Consider the following 21,994-nt stretch of genomic DNA (forward strand, 5'->3'; position numbering starts at 1 on the left):
GCTACCCCTTCCCCCCACCCCAAACACACTCATTCCTGAACTTTACAGTCTGAAAGAATGGAAATTGTTCCCAAATGTGCTGGAAACTTACATACTTGAATGATACCTGGGCTAAAACAATAAAAGGTGACAATTTCCTTTCTCTGGTAGTAAAGACTATCTTTCAAGAATTCCAAATAAGGATGTTGTTTGCAAAGCCAACTGAGACTTGTGTTGAAGCAGTTTTCCATTCTAAAAATCAGTATCACGTGTAACACTGAAAAGAAAGTCACCTCTCCAGAGATAAAGCTAAGTAATCTTTATATCACATCTTTCTCCCGTATAAACAATAGTTTCTGCCCTTTCCATAACTGTTTCTCTAGCTTGACATAATTGAAAATAATTTTGTAAACCATCTGTATTTTCAAAATAATGCAATGGTCCGTATGAATTCCTTTAATAAGATTAGTACGATTTTAAAATAGTATGTCACTGAACTTTTTATAGATTAGTGGTGATTATAGAAATGAAATGGGCTATAGAATTTTCATAAGGATTACAGTTTTATCACTATTTCTTATCAATTTAATTGAGATTAAACTAAGCCTCAAAGATCTTCTCAGAGAAGTTTGGTTATTTTTTCCCTTCATTTTAATGATTCAGCATACTTGGAAGCAAGTTGAGTCTTGATTTACAGCAGTTAGTTACGTTTTCGGTGAAGGCTGACCCTCCACTCATCTTTCAAAATGATCAGCCTTTTCTTAATGCTAACTGCAAACCGGAACTGAGCGTTAGGACACTTGGGTTCCATCCTGGCTCTGCCACCAGCTAGCTGTGCCATCTTGAATGACTCACCCCCCACCCCCGCCCCGCCCAGGTCTCGATTTCTCTATATGTAAAATGAGATGATCCCTAAGGACATTTCCAGCTCAGACAGCCTATGTTTCGAAATACATGTAGTGGTTGTGACAAGACCTATCAACAGTTGCCATAGGAAGGCTCAAAGAAAGGACAGGGTCTGGCCAACTGGAAAACGGAAGGAAGAATTGGCAGCCATGGGTTGGCCATTCAGCTCCAAGAAGTGCTGTCCGCCGAGTGCCTCCACCTATCAGCACCTTAGGATCTGCTTCAGTCATGCTATTCATGGGCAGCCAATGACTGAGCATGACAGGGTTGTTAGGACCTGGCCATTTCTGCCCAACATGGGACTCCTCTATTGGGCAGTATTTGCTCCAGGGTTCCTGTTGAGTTGGCTGAGACTTTGTCAGATCTGCATCCTAGTCTGAGTCTCTTCCTGCTCAATTCTGCTTCCTTCCCTTTTTAAAAAAAAATAAATTTATTTTAGGCTGCGTTGGGTCTTCATTGCTACGCACAGGCTTTCTCTAGTGGCGAGCGGGGCTACTCTTCGTTGTGCGCGGGCTTCTCATTGCGGTGGCTTCTCTTGTTGCGGAGCACGGGCTCTAGGCGCGCGGGCTTCAGTAGTTGTGGCACTCAGGCTCAGTAGTTGTGGCTTGGGGCTCTAGAGCGCAGGCTCAGTAGCTGTGGCACATGGGCTTAGTTGCTCCACGGCATGCGGGATCTTCTCGGACCAGGGCTTGAACCTGTGTCCCCTGCATTGGCAAGAGGATTCTTAACCACTGTGCCACCAGGGAAGCCCTGCTTCCTTCCCTTTTTATCTTTTGCAGATGTTTCGCACCAAGCCCCTATATACCTTTCACATCTTTAACTCTTTCTCGGAGCCTGCTTTCTGGACGACCCAGCTGATAATAGGGCAGTATTTTAAGAGCAAAGGCAAAGAAATCTCAAGACTCGTTGAATAGATGACGATTAGACTAGTCTGACTAGAGTGGAGCATTTGGGTTGATAAGCAGTTGAAAATCAAGCTGGAAAGGTAGATTGGGGTCAGATTAGTGAGGTTGATTGACAGTGTCATGTGGACATGGAGTTAAGATTGGCGCCAGATTGGAGCCCCAGGTCAGCTCCATCTTCAATCAGCTACCTGGACCATCCGCCAGGCCAGCAAATGACTGTCTACGTAACAGGAGATGGCTACTTCTGCAGAACCATGTGGTCTATATCAGTGCCTCTCGAGAGCCCCACTGGATGCGTTTTACCACCTGGGGAGCACGGTGAAAAATACTCCTCAGTTCTGCCCTAGACTTACTGAATCAGAGTCTCTGGGGATGAGACACCCCCATTCTCCTACCTTCCACCCATCATGTCCCCGCCCCACCCCCCATATTAGTTTTGGGTGTAAGCAAGTGTATCCATTTCCTATTGCTGCTGTAGCAAATTACTACAAATTTAGTGGCTTAAGACAACACTCATTGATTCTCTTACAGTTCTGGAGATCAGAAGTCCTACATGGGCTTCACTGGGCTGAAATCAAGGTGTTTGCGAGGCTGCATTCCTTCTGGAGGCTTTAGGGAAGGATCTGTCTCCTTACCCTTTGCAGTTTCTAGAGGCTGCCCATATTCCTCAGCCCATGGTCTCCTGCCTTCATCTTCAAAGTCAGCAATATTGCATCTCTTTGATCTTTCTTTCATAGTCCCGTCTTCTTCTGACTCTTTTCTTTTGCTTTCCTCTTCCATTTTTAAAGATCCTAGTGATTACACTGGGCCCCAGATAATCAGAATAATCCCCCTGATTAGCAACCTTCCATCTGCACCCTTAGTTTCCTTTGCCATGTAACATAACATATTCACAGGTTCTGGGGACTAGGACATGGCCATCATTGGGGCTATTATTTTGCCTACTACATCAGGTTTGGAAACCACCGACCTACGTGATATAAATGTTTCTTCCTGAGGCTATATATCTGAGGACCTCTGTTTAGCAAATCTGTGTGACAGAATTGGCAGTTTTCCTTTTAAATGAAATGGCTACTCTCAAAAATATGCATACTCCTTGACCTGGCAACTTCACCTCTAGGAATATGTCCAATGAAAATAATTTGACAAATGCACAAAAATTTAAGCACACAGATGTTTAACATTGCGTTGTTTATACTAGTGAAAAATCAGGAACAGCATAAATCTCCAACAGTAGGGCATTCATTAAACAAATTATGTTCCATTCATCCAATATAACATAATACACAGCCCTTAAAATGATGCTATAGAGACTTCCCTAGCAGTCCAGTGGTTAAGACTCAGCGCTTCCACTGCAGGGGGTGTGGGTTTGATCCCTGGTCAGAGAACTAAGATCCTGCATGCTGCGCTGTGTGGCCAAAAAAAAAAAAAAAATGATGCTACAGATCTATATTCATGCATGAAAATGCATATTATTAAGTACAAGAGGTATACACATGCACTGCACACACACACACATATACTTTAAGCTCATTGTAAAATATACATAGATAATTAAAATAGGTTAATTGTTTATTACAGTATGGTTACTAGTAGCAGAAAAACTAGGAGTGATCCCAATTCCTGTCAAAAAAAATTGGCTAAATAAATGATAATACATCTGTACAATTGAACACTATGGACCAGGTACAAAGAATCAGGTAGATTTATATACACTGGTAAGGAAAGACATCTAAGATATATCATTAGTTGAGAAAGGCAAGTTACGAAATAGCCAGCTTACTATTATCCTCTTTGTGCTTTTTGAAAAAGGACATGTTAGTGTGTGTGTGTGGAGTTGTTGCTTTGCAAAATGCTGCACAATTCCAGGGGTACCATTCACATCCTATCACATGATATTCCATGTGACTAAGGCTCTCTGAAACACAGGGTGTGTGTATGTATATGCATGACTGCAGGTATGTTTGTGTGTGTGTATGTATATATGTATACACACAGTATGTGTATACAGTATATGTGCATTTTTATATGCATAGGAAATGCATAGGTAATTCCTGGGAGAATCTCAGACAATCTGTTAACGGTAATTTCCTTTGGGGAGTGGGACTGGGGAGATTATGTGGTGTGTGCATTTGTGTGTGGTAGTGTTGATCAGGGAAATTTTATTTTTCACGTTATATCTTTTTGTGCTATTTTAATGTTTTACAAGCGTGTGTTGCTTTCATGGGAAAGTAATTTTTAATACATATCTTATGCAGAAAAATTTTAGAAAAATGAACAGTGGTTATCTCTGAGTGGGGTGATAATTGTTAAGCAGCAAAATATGTCCTGTTCTTTCAAAGCTTCCCTGATAACCCAGACCAATTCTCTTTTCGAGTCCTGTTTTTTTTTGTAAGATTGCAAGAGAATCATACACTCCCAGAGGCAGACACAGCCTCAAGAGATTACCAAGGCCAGGCCCCTGCCTTCAGATGGATAAACTATTTAAGTGATCCAGGACAAATAATTGCTTATCAGAAAAATGTTAATAATCTTTGGGAAATATTAATTACCTGTATTCAGTGATTATTTTCTGTCTCAATTAGTTACAACTCTGTAGAAATAAAAATGAATTTTAAAAACATGTAGCCTGTTATGAAGTTACTTTTACATGCATTGTCACATTTTGACCCTTACAGTGACCCCGTGCAATTGACAGATGAGAAGACTGAGGTTCGGGGAGAGGTATACATGTTGCCAAACTGGGAAGGAGGGAGGGAACAAATGTTTAATGAGCACCTACTATGTACTAGTTACAGTATATAACTTACCTAATTTTATCTTCACAACACATAGGTGTTGTTATTCCCACCTTGCAGATGAGGAAACTGAGGTTGTGTGAGCTACTATAACAAATTACCATAGACTGGGTGGCTTAAACAACAGAAATGTATTTCTCATAGTTCTGGAGGCTGGGAAGTCCAAGATCAAGGCACAGGTAGACTCAGTGTCTGGTGACAGCCTGCTTCCTGGTTCATGAACAGCCATCTTCTTGCTGTGTCCTCAGGTGAGGGAAGGAGAGAGGGTGTTTTCTGGGGTCTCTTTTATAAGGGCACTAATCTCATTCATGAGGGTGCTACCCTCATGACTTTAATTACCTCTCAAAGGCTCCACCTCCAAATACCATCACCTTGGGAGTTAGGTCAAAATATAAATTTGGGGGGACACAAACATTCAGTCCATAGCAGCCATAGAGCTTGAAACTTCGCAGAGCCAGAATTCCAAACCAGCTCTCTCCTTTTTTTAGAGGAAAGTGGGCTCTCTATTCCTCCACTGGAATCTCTTTGCAACTTTTCCCTGGTGAGCCTTAAATTCCCTTGACTTAATCCTTCAATTCAAAAAAGAATTAATTTTAACTTCTTATTTTTACAGAATACAGAATCCTGCATTTCAAGGTCTCAAAACTTCTGCTCCCAGCCCTTGCGGGCAACGATAGTGGCAAACAGGAACTCAGCTCTGAGATTTGGGTTAACAAAAGATAAAATGTCTCTACTTCAGAATCATTCTTTTGTTCCCAAGTAGTGGGCAGGGAAAGGGAGGGAGCAGTTTTTGCAGCAACTATTCCTTTTAGTAAAAACACTGACCCATAAAGGATTAGCTATGAGTGATCCCTTGATAAAACCTGTTAGAGGGGGGAGGAGGAACGGGGAATTGTTGTTTAACGGGTACAGAGTTTCAGTTTTGCAAGATGGAAAGTTCTGGAGATCTGCTGCACAATATTGTGATTATACTTAACACTACTGAACTGTACACTTGGAAAGAGTTAAGATGGTAAATTTCATGTTATGTGCTTTCTACCACATTTGAAGTTTAAAAAAAAATTTCTTAGAGAGTTCTGGGAACTTTTAAACGATGTCCCAGAAAGAAAAAAGAGAGAGGTTATACTCTAACAGTGTATTATGCTCTAACAGTGCACACTTAATGCTGGCCCTCCCCCCCCACCCCACCCCGACTTATAATCAACGCAGACCTAGATTCTTTAGATTGCAGACCCAAATCAATCGTCCTCCTGACAAGGTGAGGAGTCAAGCAACAGAGCTCATAATAATAATAACAGAATGAAGGAGCTGACCATTTCCTTGCACCTAGAATCTCTCTGTGAAACAATCCACAATGACCTGAGCCCACAGAGATTCTCTTAAAGAACCATTCACTTAAAAAATATCTATGTGTCAGCTATATTTGGACGCACCACTAGATGGTACAGAAACCTAGTTTTCTGGTAATGATTTGCTCATATTGTGAAGGCAACAGCAGAGGATTTCATTGGAAATACTCTGAATATATTCTTTGTGAAGTTGGAAAGTGAAATACTTTGAAATAATATCTGGCGAAGATAGCATGACATTCTCATTTTCTGTTAGTTTGCGTCCAGCTTGCTAATGACAGAAAAGGGATTTTGGGGAAGACAATTGGGACACATTTTCAAAATTTCTCAACCCTTTCACGAGGATTTTGTGTCCCCAAACCTAATCGCAATGGCGATCTGTCCACTCTAACTGGCTTAACCTCAGTAACTTCTAGAATTATTGAAATTATGATAGAAGCAATTCCAAATCTAGGTCAGAAGAGCTTGGTACCTTGAGATAATATTGTCTTTTTTACTGAAAAGAGAAATGCTTTGGAGTTCCAAAAGAAAAGGTAGCAGGATTCCATTTATATATGGTTAAAAAAAAAAACAGGCAGAACTATCTATGGTGCAAAATGCCAAGCTTCTAAATGGAATAAAACTAGAATTTAAAAATGGAAGCCAAAAACCAAAAAGACAGACCTCAGTGTTAACATGTCTGCTCATATCACTGACATTGAGTTTGATTTCATCCTCAAAAGGTGAAGGTCAGTCTTCAAGACTTCATTAGTTAATATCATAACCTATAACCATGCAGGAAGCTCCAGAAATTCAGGTGCACTTTCCTGCTCACAAACTAACACATTTTTTGGGGGGGCTGCATTCGGTCTTCGTTGCTGCACACGGGCTTTCTTTAGTTGTGGTGCACAGGCTTCTCGTTGCTGTGGCTTCTCTTGTTGTGGAGCACGGGCTCTAGGCACACGGGCTCAGTAGTTGTGGCTCACAGGCTCTAGAGCGCAGGCTCAGTAGTTGTGGCGCACGGGCTTAGTTGCTCCACGGCATGTGGGATCTTCCTGGACCAGGGATCCAACGCGTCTCCCCTGAACTGGCAGGCGGATTCTTAACCACTGTGCCACCAGGGAAGTCCCAAACTAACACATTTTGTGATGCAAAAAGAACAAATAATCAACAGATGTTTTAACCGGGCAGAAATCCAACCAATGAAATTTTCAGACTTAGTTATCGTTACCTGTTACCTGAAACTGATGGAGTTGATAATTCTGAGTAAACTGGAAAGCACCACGGCCACCCATTTCCTAAAGGAAAGAGCCAGCTTTCAGAGGGGCAATACCCAGGGCTGAGTCATCTCTGTATTTTATTGTGCCTAGCACAGGGACCTCATTCGGTAAATGTTTGTTCAAAAAATGAATGAAAATAGCATTGTGCCACTGACCAATTGATATTACTCTTGGCCAACAGAAAGAACAGATGAACTTTATAGATCCTTCCTGGACCCACACCCTCACTCCCAACCAAGTCTGGGTTAGCTGCCCTCCTCTGCGCTCCCTCGGCTCCCAGGCATCCCATTACAGCGCTGGTCACCCCGTGTTTATCCCAATTGATTATTCCCTTGTCTGTCTTCCCCATTAGACTGTGAGCTGGGTCTGCCCTGATCATCACTGTACCCCTAGTGCCATGTTTATGAATGACTGGATGCCTGGACTATTAATTATACTCTATGTTCCAGAAGTATAACCTCAAGGCTAAGGAATAATGGATTTACCACTCTCTCTCCAGGTCTCCTTGCTCAGCCAACTGTGTGACCTTAGGCAAATAACTTGGCTTCCTGGGAACCAACCTCAGAGCAGTGGGCTTGAGGATGGACGGACCCTCAAGGGGATGCAGGGCAGACTTTTACAACCTGGTTCTGAGAGATCTCAGGCTGGAGGGAAGAGTCGATTGCCCTTCCAGAACAAAGTTGACATGGGAGGCTTAGTTCTAGCCTCAGACAGACAGGGCTTAAGGTCCATCTCTAGCACTTTCCTACCAACTTTGGGCAATTACCTCATCTCTCTGAACCTCATTACTTTATGAGGGTCTGTTTTGGGCATTTTATCATATGACCATTGACTATCCTCAGTGTGAATTCATAATTGCGTGTCCGTGTGTTTTAGCATTCTTACAGTATTTGAGTAATATCAAGGGCTATGATTTACTGAGCACTCATGGTGTACCCTGCTCTGGGCTAAGTGCTTCAGATGCATCATCTCATTGAATCTTTACAATTACCCTTTGAGGCAGGAATTAGTGTTGCTGTTTTACAGATAAGGAAATTGAAGCTCGGAGCGGTACCATAAGTGGCCCAGCCCAGGCAGCTGGTGAACTGTTAGAGAGCTGGGATTCAAGCCCTGTTTCCTCCGACTCCAAAGCCCATTACTCTTAACCCCTTCACTCAACTGCTGTAGAGTAATTAAGGGGTATTAAAATGGAACCCTGTAAAAGCCAGAGAATAAAGTAAATAAATAGAAAGCTTTTGCCTTCTCTTGAAAGGCCATTAGTTCCAGCAGCCTTTTGGTGTCAAATGGAAAAAATAATAAGGTTGGCCCATCAATTAGTAGAAGCAGGCCACTTCACCAGTATGTTGGGCCCTACTTTCCATTGCTAGCTAAAATAATTACCATCCATTCAACCACTTTAAATGACTCCCAACACGGACTTGTGGGGCCTTCTATTAACTACAGAACATCAAAATAATATGTAGACAGCAGCTCTCTCTAAGCGACCTTTGAATACACTATTTAAAAAAAAAAAAAGGAAAGAAAGAAACAGCAGTTTCCAGTTCTCAATCTTCTAAAGCCAGGAACTCTTTCCAAATTCGATAATATCATTTGTCAAACGCATTGAGCTCTGTGGGAAGGAAGTGGGAAGCGCCACCGGTCCCTCCCTGGAGAGTTTCAGGCCTCATGGATGCAATGGCTTAGCAAATTTTGGGAATGGCCTCGGTGACTAAAACGACTCCTGTTGCCCTAGTTTCAGGCCGAAATTTGCAAACTGCTAAGGTTTGGGAAAACATTTTAGTCAAACGGAGCGCAATTTCTACCCCTTGGGAGAGAGGCCAAATGCCATGCAATGTCAGAGCTGCACGGAGACTGGCCGGGTACCCGGGCTTGCGCCGACACGGTCTGGGCCTAGGGTCTCTGCTGCCCTCTGCTGGCCACAGGCTGGTGCGGTAGGAATGTAGTCATTCCTTTGAAGGAATGACTTTGAAGTCATTCCTTCAAAGTGCTGCTGCTGGGGCCTCTCCTCCTATTGCCGCTCCCACTGTTACCCCCAGAAACTAGTACCCGGTACCAGGCGCCTCTCAGGTCCAGGTACTGAGCCAGGTGCTGTGGAGACAGAGATGACAAGTCCCAGACAGATATCCAAACAGAGAGTTACAATAAAGTGCAGTTAGGGACTTCCCTGGCGGTCCAGTGGTTGACTCTGGGCTTCCAATGCAGGGGGCGCGGGTTCCATCCCTGGTGGGGGAATTAGATCCCACGTGCCGCATGGTGCGGACAAAAAAAAGTACAGTTAGTGTCGCCAGAGAGCGTGGATCAGGATCCCTGAGTTCCCCCCCCTCAGCGGTGCTAGGCTCCTACTTTGTGTCCACTGCCAAAAGAGGTTCTGGGAAAATAATAGTACCACCTACTTGTGTCTGCACAGAGCTTTATCGTTTTAAGCATTCGCTGAGTACACATCTCAATTGATCATCACAACAAACCGGTGAGGTTCGCAGAGCTAGTATTAATATCCCCATGATATAGATTACGAAACCCAGGCTCAGAGAGGGTGCATAAGTAGCCAAATGTAGCACAGCCTGCTGTTAGATTACAGAGCTTGGACTTGACTGGCTGACTTCAAATCCACTCCCTTTACTCCTGCACCGCACTGCTACCTGCTGCTGCTTCCTGAGAGGTCGGTAGATCTTGGTTAAGGCCAAGTGCTCTTAGAGCCCTACCATGCTCTAGCTAGACAGCGGCAGGCAAGTCACTTTACTTCTCTTTGCCTTGTTTCCCTCATCTTTGAAGTGGGAAGAATAACTGTACTTGCAAGGTTATTTTGAGGATTAAATGAGTAAAGGCTTATGCCAGCCATATAGTTAGCACTTAATAAACGTCAACTCTCAATATCACTGTCAACACGTGAGGCAGACAACTTGGGGCACGTGTGACGAGCCCACCCTGACAGCTCATTTTTCAGTCTTCCGGGGACTACACCTCTTCCTCTTGTCTCCAAGAGGACCTGCAGGAATAACGGGGCTGCAGAGGGTGGAGGGACTAATTCTGCCCTGGAGAGATGACCTCTGTCTTTCTAGGGGCAGGGGCAGGGGGGAAACGGGACCAGGGACCAGGACTCGTAAAAGAGACTTTTATAATGTTCTTGTTAAAAAACATTCTCATTGTCGGGTGATGTGTTGATATTGCTCTGGACTCATCAGTGAAGGGTCGCAAGCCACCCAGGTCAGTGACCAGTCGTATGGCTTATACATTAGCAGTTTAATTAAATTATATTTTAAGAGACAAAGATATTTGTTTGCTATGTATTTTTTAAAATTTTTATTGAGGTATAGTTGATTTACAATATTATGTTAGCTTCAGGTGTACACACAATGATTCAAAATTTTTATAGATTATACTCCATTTAAAGTTATTATAAAATATTGGCTATATTTCCTGTGCTGTACAATATATCCTTGTGGCTTATTTATTGGTAGACATTTTAATAATTAGAAATGCCTCTTATTATCAGGACATGTATCAAAGAAGGACCTTATAATATGTACCATATATGCAGTCGGAGAATTTTATCCGGCTGTAAATACAGGCAGACCTCGTTTTATTGTGCTTCACTTTACCGTGCTTTGCAGATACTGGGTTTTTTTTACAAATTGAAGGTTTGTGGCAACCCTGCATCGAGCAAGTCTATCGGCGCCATTTTTCCAACAGCATATGTTCACTTCATGTCTCCGTCCCATTTTGGTAATTCTCTCAATATTTCAAACTTTTTCATTATTATTCTATTTGTTATGGTGATCTGTGATCAGTGATCTTTGATGTTAGTATCAGTACTATGGCTCGTGAAGGCTCAGATGATGGTTAGCATTTTTAGCAATAAGGTATTTTTAAATTAAGGCATGTACATTGTTTTTTCAGACATAATGTTACTGCACACTTAATAGACTACGATCTAGTGTAAACATAAATTTTATATGCACTGGGAAACGAAAAAATTCATGTGACCCACTTTATTGCGATATTAGCTTTATTACCATGGTCTGGAGTCAAACCCACAGTATATCCGAGGTCTGCCTGTAAATGCATTTTGTAGCAAAAGCGGGGGAAGAAAAGAATTAAAAAGTGTTCCTGTTGAAAACATTCTCTTCTTAAAGAGAACTTTTTAATTACAGAGAATTGATCATTGCACAAAATTCATCTTACCCATACAGGCAAAACAGGGTCAGTATGGGCTGGTACTAGGAATGTGGGCAACGACTTAATTATATAATAGTATTTAAACTGGACCTTCTATCTCAATGCTCTGGGATCCCATGACAATCCGTCCTCGCACTTGGCTGCTTCTCCTCAAATCTTCCTGAGCCTCCTCTTTTGGCTCCTGCATGAGCTCTTCTTTCTCTACCATCCCCTAAATGTTAGTGTTTTCCAGGGATCTTTCCTTGGCCTACAGCCCTCACACACCACAGCCTCTTCCTCAGTGATGGAATCCTTTCCCATAACATCAATGACCATTGATGACCAAGTTGATGACTCCAAAATCACCATCTCCTACCAAGACCTCTCCCAGGAGCTTGAGACTCACCATCTACCCGGCTACTGGACATCAGTACCCAGAGGTCCCACAGGCACCAGTCCCTCTGAAATGTGTTTTGCCAGGATTTCCCTGGCGGTCCAGCGGTTAGGATTCCATGCTTTAGCTCTGAGGGCGTGGGTTCGATCCCTGGTCGGGGAACTAAGATCCTGCAAGCCGGAAGGTGCAGCCAAAAAAAAAAACCACTGTATTCTGTCACCTGTTTTCTCTGCATCATTTAACAACACTCTTATCCATTACTAGTCACTCCCCATTCCCCCCTGCCATTTTACAACCCCATCAGCAATGTATGACGGTCAAATCTCTTGGGGAGTCATTCCTGATCCCTCCTTCTCCTTTAGTTCGCACAACTAAGCACTTAACACCCCAGCTACAGTGATCTGCATGTGATCTCCAATAGAAACATGCTTTTCCTTCTCTGTCTCCTCTGCCTAGAATGTCCTTCCTCACTCTCTTCACCTAGGGAGTGCCTACTCGTTCTTTAAGATTCAGTACCTCTGGGAACTCTTACTATATCATGTCCCTCCTGTTCTGTGGGCTCATTGAGCCCTGTTGGAGCTGTCTTCCCCAGAAGACTGGGACACCCTCACCCCCATCCCCTAGCCCCGCTTAGCTGATTCAGTCCTCTCTCACAAGCACCTGAAATTTATCAGGCACTCTATGAAGAGTTGTCAGGTGAATGAATGTCTTCAAATGAGTTGCAATACAATATTTACTGGGTGCCATCTTAACAATCAGACCCTGAAGGCAGCAAGGACTCCAACCTGGAGGCATGGCCCGGTGTACCCAGTCCCACCACATCAGCACACAGCTCTCCTAGCCAGGAGAATCTTAGGCACCTCGAAACTTTGTCCTCAATCAGATAGGTGGCTGTTGACCAGAACACAATGAACATGAAACTAACTCAGACCTACCCGGAAGCACATGCCCTAGCAGATCCTTCCCCTCAAACTCCAAAACCCCCGCCAAAGAGAAGGGTGGCCACCGCCTGAGCCTGAATAAAGAACTCTAGCGTGGGGCAGAAGGAAGCTACATCCGTCTCTGAGTCTGTTCTAGTGCGCCATCCCATCTCGGGGGCTTCCATGTTTAATGCCTCTCCACACTGTCTCCGCTCGAATCCCAGATCCACCTGCCTGCCTGGCTCTCAGACCTTGGCCCCACCTTGATCACTTGGTAGCAACTGATTGGCCAGCCACACCAAGTGCCAAGCCCATGAGCTCAAAGGAGCCCATCTCTCTGAGGAGGGCATCAGCCTTGCCAGCCTACTGTCTGCTCAACATCAGGCCCCAGACTTGGCCCCTTGATTAGGTATTCACTTTACACGTATTTCAATACTGAAACGAGATACCAATACTAACACTAATCGCCCATTTGCATGCCAACTATAAGAGAAAGCATCATTTGAAAAAACACAGACTATGCACACATTAGAATACTTTATTATTTTAGCTATGCTTTATTGCTGTTTAATTCATGATTCTCAATCTTGGCTGCACCTTGAAATCACCTAAGGAGTTTTAAAAAAAATACCGATACCTATAAGTAAATCAATCAATCAACAGTAACTTATTAATTAATTAATTGATTAATTAACCAGCTTAAAAAAACTGATTCCTGAGTCTTCCTCCCAGAGATTCTGATTTAATTCACGTGGAGTGCAGCCTGGACACAGAGTTTTCAAAGCTCTCCAGGCGATTCTAATATGCAGACAGCACTGAGACCACTTTCCTTCCGTTTACTTCCTAGACCACAAATCCCCTTCCCTTGACTTGGTTCTGGGCAGTGGACATCGGCAATGTGATAACTTGGTCTTACAATGACTTTAGTTCCCCCACCCAGTGGTGTCCAAACTGAAAGTCCAAAGTGCGAGAAACCCACGCTACAGAGTGACTCGCTGGGGTTTGGTGCCAGATCTTACAACGCCCACTTTCCAGTCCAGGGTGACTAAATGCTGAAGTAGTACCACCCCCCCCCCCTCCTTTTTAGTCCCTCACAGCGCCTGCTCTCACCTATTTTATAATTAGTAGTTGATTAGCATGAAAAGATCTTCCTTCCTGAATGAGGCCTCACAATCGTGTTTTTCAACTTCTGACTCAAATTGCAGGGCCACTTGGGGTTTTTGTTTGCTTGCTTTTTCTTTTCACTCACTGAATTCTTAAAAATCCTTTTGTTGTTGTTGTTGCTGTATTTTGTTTTTCATTTTTATTGGAGTATAGTTGATTTAAAATGTTGTATTAGTTTCTGCTGTACAGCAAAGTGAATCAGTTATACATATACATATATCCACTCTTTTCCCATATAAACCATTACAGAGTATTGAGTAGAGCTCCCTGTGCTATACAGTAGGTTCTTATTAGTTATCTTTTTTATATATAGTAGTGTGTCTATGTTAATCCCAATCTCCCAATTCATCTCTCCCCCCTTTCCCCCCTGGTAACTGTAAGTTTGTTTTCTACATCTGTGACTCTATTTCTATTTTGTAAATAAGTCCATTTGTACCATATTTTTAGATTCCACATGAGTGATATCATATGATATTTGTCTTTCTCTAACTTATTTAGTATGATAATCTCTATGTCCATCCATGTTGCTGCAAATGGCATTATTTTGTTCTTTTTTATGGCTGAGTAATATTCCATTGCATATATGTGCCACATGTTCTTCATCCACTCCTCTGTCGATGGACATTTAGGTTGCTTCCATTGAAACTCCTTTTGAGAAAAAGCAGCTTGGAAGCCGAGTTAGGTTGTTTCTGCATAGAAATAGAAGAGCGCCTATACCCTGTGTTTTCACCAATGGTAGAAAAACTACTTTTTCTTTTTGCAGGAAAAATAAAGATTAACAGCCACGGAGGACCAAAGCTCCAGTTTCACTTAGAGGAAACCAGATTCAATTTCCCATGTGACACTGAGAGTGTGTATTCCAAGGTCAGGATTTACCTAATCAGGGCTCTGTTGTTTCCAGGGAGAATGTGGATTCTACACGTTGGGTTTTAGGGTGCACATGGTGGGTGGTTTTGAGACATTTCCTCAGCAGTTTATTACTGGCCAAGACAGAGGTACCACTGCAGCTCTCTCCCTGAGAAGGTTCCTCCCACAAAGCTTCTCACTTCCTTTTCAAAATTTACTTATTTCGCTCATCAGCAAGAAAATGAAAATGTCTTTTTCACTTCTCTATGATCTTCTCCCCAACTCAGCAACTTAATGCACCTCTGTCACTTTGATTTATTCAAATGATGTGAAATGTCAACCTATTGAAGATCTGTAAGGACCGTGGGTAGTGTCACCCACTGCCCTGAAAAGCCAACGGATTTCAGCTCTCTGAACGGATGTCAGACAGGGGCAAAGCTGAGCCTGCGGGATGTCTTCCTGCTGTGCTTCTCACTGGAGTGAGTCAAGGTGACTTGGGCACATTAATGAGGAAGCCACATCTCCTGCCAGTTTTTAAAAAATATTTATTTATTTATTTGCTTGTTTATTTTGGCTGTGCTGGGTCTTGGTTGCTGCACGTGGGATCTTCGTTGCAGCATGCGGGATCTAGTTCCCCGACCAGGGATCGAACCGGGGCCCCCTGCATTTGGAGTACGGAGTCTCAACCACTGGGCCACCAGAGAAGTCCCTCTCCTGCCAGTTTGAATGACACCATCTTGGCAAAAAGGAAAATAGCCCCTGAGAGACTTTTCCCCCCAACTGTGATTTCTTAGAGAGCCACGACAACGTTCTGACACTTAATGAAGCAGAACCTTTTGATCCCAACCACAGTCTGATCTCACTGGATTGGGAGCAGCCCCAGACAATTTAGATGAGGGCGCCACCAGTTGAGGTCTTTATGTGAGGCCTCATTAATTAGACTGTGAGGATGGCCTTACATGGTGCTTGGCACAGAGGTACGAAGCACCCATTGTGTGTTAGGTATTGCTATGATTATTAAAAGTTCTTTTCCAGAAGGTTCCACCAGTGCCTGAAAGGTAGGCTTATGTCGATGAAAAATTAATCAGTCAATCTAAGAAAGAATTGGAAAATTTTCTTCGAGCCAAATTTGAGGATTATAACCTGGGAAGAGCATCTCAGAAAGCTCTGAGGACTGTTCCACCCGTTAGAAGTCAAGCCACAATTTATATACGTTTTTTGAGACAGAGGGCTGTACATCAAATGACTTATTATTGACAGTTTACGTAATCCAGATTTAAGCACCTTTGTGGTGGGTCATGTGACCCTTTACAAGATCAAGAAGGAATGTTATCTTTTTAAAAAAATAAATTTATTAATTTATTTTTGGCTGTGTTGGGTCTTTATTGCGGTGTGCGGGCTTCTCGTTGTGGTGGCTTCTCTTGTTGCGGAGCACGGGCTCTAGGCGCGCGGGCTTCAGTAGTTGCGGCTGGTGGGCTCTAGAGTGCAGGCTCAGTAGTTGTGGCGCACGGGCTTAGTTGCTCTGCGGCATGTGGGATCTTCCGGGACCAGGGCTCGAACCCGTGTCCCCTGCATTGGCAGGCGGATTCTTAACCACTGCATCACCAGGGAAGCCCAGGAATGTTCTTTAAGGAGTTGCCTTGTTGATGCTGGGAGAATGTTGATCTTTATGGTTGAGCAGGTCTTCCTCTAAATGCGGGAGGTTTGGTCAATGCATAATGCAGATACACAGTGCACAGTAGGGGGAGAGAGGAGGCCAAAGGGCAGAGAAGAATTTTTATGTTTAAATTTTTCTCATTTTACCATAAATATGAATTTTATTTCACACTTACTATGACTTGGATTTGGCCTGAAACATACTGTGACTATTTCTGTGGTTCTATCCTGCTGATGGCCAGTCTGGTGCTCTGGGGTAGTCAAAACCATTCCAAGAAACCTCAGGGAAATGTCTAAATTCTCCCATTGGGTTGGAATTCTGTGAATTCTAATGGGTCTTGAAATAATTGGATCGGTGTCTGAGGCTTGGAAAGGCAAGAATTCTCTTTTGCTGTACGGGATTTGGTGTGAAGTTGGCATTAAGATCAGACCTGTACTATCTTGCTTGCTTCCTTAGGAAGAAAGCTGGTGCTCGCCCCTCAGCCTCATGTTAGCTCAGCGGGTAGGAAGCTGGTCGTGAGGTGTTATATATAACAGAGATCTGACCTTGTTCTTAGCGGAGGTCGGAAGGCTTCCTCTAGAGCATTTGCCAAGTGACCTTTGTAGGGGAGCAAAACTTGCCACCCCAAGATGTCTCTTTGGCATGCGGATTATTTCGAGCTGAAAACAATCAAGGCCTGAAAGACTCAGGAAGAAATTGTCACCTTCCCCCTAAGTGCCTAAAAGAATGTACACAGAGGGCCTGTTCCCAGAATAAAGCTATCAGCGGAGACATCTGCAGAGAACATGGGCTGGGGGCAGGGGGTTGGGGGAAGAGGACCTAGAGATCAGAGTCCACTCTGTGTCCCACTGTCTCTGTCTGGCCCGGCAAACATTTATTTACCAAACGTTTGATTTTCCATCTCTATGTCAATTGCCTTCCCGCCCTTTTGAAGTCCCAAACCCCTACCCCCAACATCCTCTTTTATCTTTAGCTGAAGTTGGTATTTAAGGTGAGGGTTTTGTCCATTTTCGGAGTTACTCAGTTTTCCTGGGGCTCTCCCATGTATACACGTTCTTAAACTTTGTGTGATTTTTTCCTGTTAATCTGTCTCGTGTCAGTTTAATTTTTAGGCCAGCCAGAAGAACCTACAAGGGTAGAGGGATATCTCTTCCTTCCCAACACCTTTGTGGTTAAAGAGCACACCGAGCTCTCTCTGGACTTCTTCGATGGGGGAACCAAAGGTTGGATTCGCCTGGCTACCTCCAGTGAACATGGGTGAGTGTCTCCTCTGAGCTGCGGGGCAGGAGGTATGGTGAGGACAAGATGGTCCTGGTCTCAGTCCTCAAGGAGCTGACAGCTTAGTCTGGGAGACAGAGAATGATGTGCTGGCTCGGGAGCGTGGATAAACAGTCAGAAATTTTGCAAACCGATTGTTAAACACACTGCTATTAAAAATTAAATTATGTAAACTTACAATTAAAGCAAATACAGTTAAAACAAAGCTAATAAATACTCAAAGTGGGCTTCCCTGGTGGCGCAGTGGTTAAGAATCTGCCTGCCAATGCAGGGGACACGGGTTCGAGCCCTGGTCTGGGAAGATCCCACATGCCGCGGAACAACTAAGCCCATGCACCACAACTACTGAGCCTGCGCTCTAGAGCCCGCGAGCCACAACTACTGAGCCCGTGTGCCACAACTACTGAGCCTGTGCTTTAGAGCCCATGCTCCACAGCAAGAGAAGCCCCTGCAATGAGAAGCCTGTGCACCACAATGAAGAGTAGCCCCCACTCGCCGCAACTATAGAAAGCCTGCGCGCAGCAACAAAGACCCAATGCAGCAAAAATAAATAAAATAAAAATAAATAAATAGTCAAAGCTCATCAGTTCCTAATCATTTTTTGTGCCTTTTATGATTACCTGCGCTCTTGAGGCTCTCTCCACATCCACTGTGTCTGCACGATGCTGCATAGCCAGCCATTCTTCCTGAGTAGGCATTGAGTGACCTCACACTGGCAGCTTGAAATCGACCACGGTAGGAGTATTTATACTATGGAAATCAGCAATCACTATCAACCAGGAATATTTTTTCAGAAAACCAGTTATTAACCATTTACCAGCACACCACTGGAGATAGATTAGCAAATATGTGGTTTCAGTAAATGCAGGAGGCCACATGGCTGTAGGATTTCCATCTAGGGTGGAAGAGTGTGGAGGAGGCTTCACACAGGAGGCAGGGCTTAAGCAAAAGCCCTGAAGGATAATTAGGAGTGAAGATCCAGAAGCAAGAGAGGGCAGAATGATTGACCGGAAAAGATGTGTTCTTGCCTTCAGGGGATCTAAGTCCAGTGGGAGAGACAAAAGAGGAAACAGACAGAAGGAGGTGAGCAGTCAAGTGCTCTGCTGGGGCTGCTTTGGAAGCACAGAGGAAGATACTTTCTTGGTGGGGGTGAAGGAAGGCTTCCTGGAGGAGGTGATGTGGCATCTTAAGCTGAGATCAAAAGATCATTAGGAGTGGCCATGTCTCTTGGAAACTGAGGTAGAAAAGCAATGTCTGCTTATATATTAAAATATGTTGCCCACATATTCCACATAAGAGTAGAGAGTAATAATTCTTTTTAAAAGGAGTTCTCAAGAAGTGCCTCAGTCTCTTTAGAGCTTATGTAATTCTTGATATGTTGCCTTGTGGGTATGAGGGGGCCTTAGTTTCTAGGACAGCCTCCCATCCATTACAGGACTTTGCTTTACAACAGGCCTGACGGCAGGCTTCCAAGTTTTGCCTAAATACTATAGGGGTTGGGGCAGGTAGAGAAGGAAATTGGGTGCATTTGTTTTTTGGTTTTTTTTTTTTAACTTTTGTGTTTATTTATTTATTTATTTATGGCTGTGTTGGGTCTTCGTTTCTGTGTGAGGGCTTTCTCTAGTTGCGGCGAGCGGGGGCCACTCTTCATCGCGGTGCGCAGGCCTCTCATTATCGCAGCCTCTCTTGTTGCGGAGCACAGGCTCCAGACGCGCAGGCTCAGTAGTTGTGGCTCACGGGCCTAGTTGCTCCACGGCATGTGGGATCTTCCCAGACCAGGGCTCGAACCCGTGTCCCCTGCATTGGCAGGCAGATTCTCAACCACTGCACCACCAGGGAAGCCCGGTGCATTTGTTAAATTCTGAACTAAATGGGAGCAAATCTGTCATTTGGGGGAGCAATTCCTAAGTCCTATATTCAAAAGTCTGGCATTTGCTAAGTCCTTGGGTTTCCTGAGCAAATTTTTTAAAATTAATTTATTAATTTATTTATTTTTGGCTGCGTTGGGTCTTCATTGCTGCGTGCGGGCTTTCTCTAGTTGCAGTGAGTGGGGGCTACTCTTCATTGCAGTGCGCAGGCTTCTCATTGCGGTGGCTTCTCTTGTTGTGGAGCATGGTCTCTACGCACGTGGGCTTCAGTAGCTGTGGCACACGGGCTTAGTTGCTCTGCAGCATGTGGGATCTTCACGGACCAGGGCCCGAACCCGTGTCCCCTGCATTGGCAAGCAGATTCTTAACCACTGCACGACCAAGGAAGTCCCTCCTGAGCAAATTTTAAACCACACCATTCTCTTCTCAATAATCTACATTCATATAAACATCTCAGCCTAACTTTTCCGAGGAAAACTGGCTTTGGGATAAGGATGGATCCCCTTCTGGCACTTGTATGGGGAGCAGGAACTTTGAACAGCAAATGGGTCTCTAACTACAAAGACTCTAAGAGATGATGTGGTCTCACTTTGGTAATAAGACCTGGGGAAAATACCTACTTTCTCTTTGCATTTGGTGACTTAAAAAAAAAAAAAGAACAAAAAAACTAAAGGTCAGATTAGCAACCTAGAAATGAAACTAGAATGGAGGTGAGGAAAGAAGGAGTAGTGTAACACTTTACTCCACGGCTGAGAAGAGGAAACAGATCTAGTTATCCAAGCCTCTGGGAGTGAAATGTGGGCCCTTCATTAAAAACAGAAGGAATCCCTTTGCAAATAAACTCTTGGAAAGAAACCTGGGCTAAGCTTTCTCAGAGACTTTGAGTTTTCATTGATTCTTTTGCATTCTATTCAAGTTTCTTGTTTGCAAGGCACAGAAGTTCTTCAAGCTAGTTCAGATCAAGGATGGTGGGGAAATTGGATTAACTCAGAAATACTTACTGAGCATCCACAATGTGCCAGGTTGTGAGCTAGGAGTCCCAGAAGCAGTGACCAAACTGGACACAGGGCCTGTCCTCATAGAGTGTATAGTCTAGCAGGAGAAGAAAAGCACTACACTCACAATTACATGACTTGTTATCTAATTCTAAGTGTGATGTGCACTCTGAGGGAAAGGTATGAGAGACTGTGAGATTTACTGGAGAGGAAGAAATTTTCCTCTACCCTTTTAGATTCTTCTAGGTTCTTCTGGCTGGTCTAAGAATTAAATTGACATGAGACAGATTAACAGGAGAAAATCAAACAAAGTTTAAGAACACGTATACATGGGAGAGACCCAGGAAAACTAACTCCCAAAATGGACTAAACCCACACCTTTAATACCAAACTTCAGCTAAAGACAAAAGAGGATACTCACGGTAGTGCTTTGGGGCTTCAAAGGGGAGAAAGACAATTCACATGGAGATGGAAAAGAACATATCTGGTAAAAAAAAAAAATGTTTGCTGCTTCTTGCAGAGACAATGGGACACAGAGAGTAATTATAACAGACTTTGCTGGGTTCCTCCCTGTCTACACACCTAGTTCTCACTATAGTTACCAATGATGGTAGCTTCCTGCCTGGAACTGGTCCTCTATCTACACTCTTTAGGCAGTCAGGGGGAAGGCCAAAGCTTCTTCCTGAGTCTTTTTTGGACCTTGATTGTTTTCAGCTCGAAATAATCCGCATGCCAAAGAGACATCTTGGGGTGGCAAATATTTCTCTCCTACAGATCCCATAAGGCCCCAACCTAATGAGACTGGAGGAAAGGTCAGAGAAAGAAGTGATATTGAAAAGACTCAGGAGGGGACTTTTCTGGTGGTCCAGTGGTTAAGACTCTGTGCTCCCAATGCAGGGGGCCCAGCTTCCATCCCTCATCAGGGAACTAGATCCCGCATGCAGCAACTAAGACCCAGCATAGCCAAGTAAGTAAATAAATAAATACTTTTTTAAAAAAACCACTCAAGAGTATGCCTTTAGCTGGGATGAGGGAGGCTTATCTGGTACTTTTGTTTTTCTTCCTAATTCCCTTATCAGGCAATGCATTCCAAAATCTGCCTGGAAATTGAAAAATTAAAACTCAGAAACAATGTCAAAGAATAATCCTCCAAACGTATTTTATATCCCCAAGATCCTTCAACCAGAATGCTCAGTTATTTTCCCTGAACAGATGTTCCTGGATCTTCCATTCACCCAGGGGTTTATTTCTTGGCTGCTCCAGACAAAATGCTGTTTAGCCTGACATTTAAAATGTGTGCGTCTATAGCACTATACCCAGAAGGCACCCCAGAAAGGAATTTTCATTGGTAAATGCATTGCCTTAGTCATGGGAATGGTATGACTAACAGGTTGTGTGAGTGCTGATTACTTAAGTATGACATTATCGAATTTTCAAGTTTTAATTTTCTATCTTCACAAACGACTGTCTTAGTCTGTTCAGGCTGCTATAACAAATTACCATAGACTGGGTGGCTTAAAC

The 21,994-nt window shown here is 43.6% G+C and overlaps 1 protein-coding gene across 2 annotated transcripts in view; it reads left to right on the forward strand.

Moving 5' to 3' along the window:
* Window positions 1–21,994, forward strand: part of VGLL1 (vestigial like family member 1) — a 66,910-nt gene that overhangs the window by 26,512 nt on the left and 18,404 nt on the right. The window contains exon 5 of one of the 2 annotated variants that reach the window (XM_059910259.1): window positions 17,433–17,464. The exons of the other annotated variant lie outside the window; for it this stretch is intronic. Coding sequence (XP_059766242.1) covers window positions 17,433–17,437 — 5 coding nt within the window. The 3' untranslated portion in view covers window positions 17,438–17,464. Of the gene's footprint in view, window positions 1–17,432; window positions 17,465–21,994 lie in introns of those variants that run through there. 2 annotated transcript variants of the gene reach the window in all.

This window comes from Balaenoptera ricei, chromosome X (genome assembly GCF_028023285.1).
Source record: "Balaenoptera ricei isolate mBalRic1 chromosome X, mBalRic1.hap2, whole genome shotgun sequence".
Lineage (NCBI taxonomy): Eukaryota > Metazoa > Chordata > Mammalia > Artiodactyla > Balaenopteridae > Balaenoptera > Balaenoptera ricei.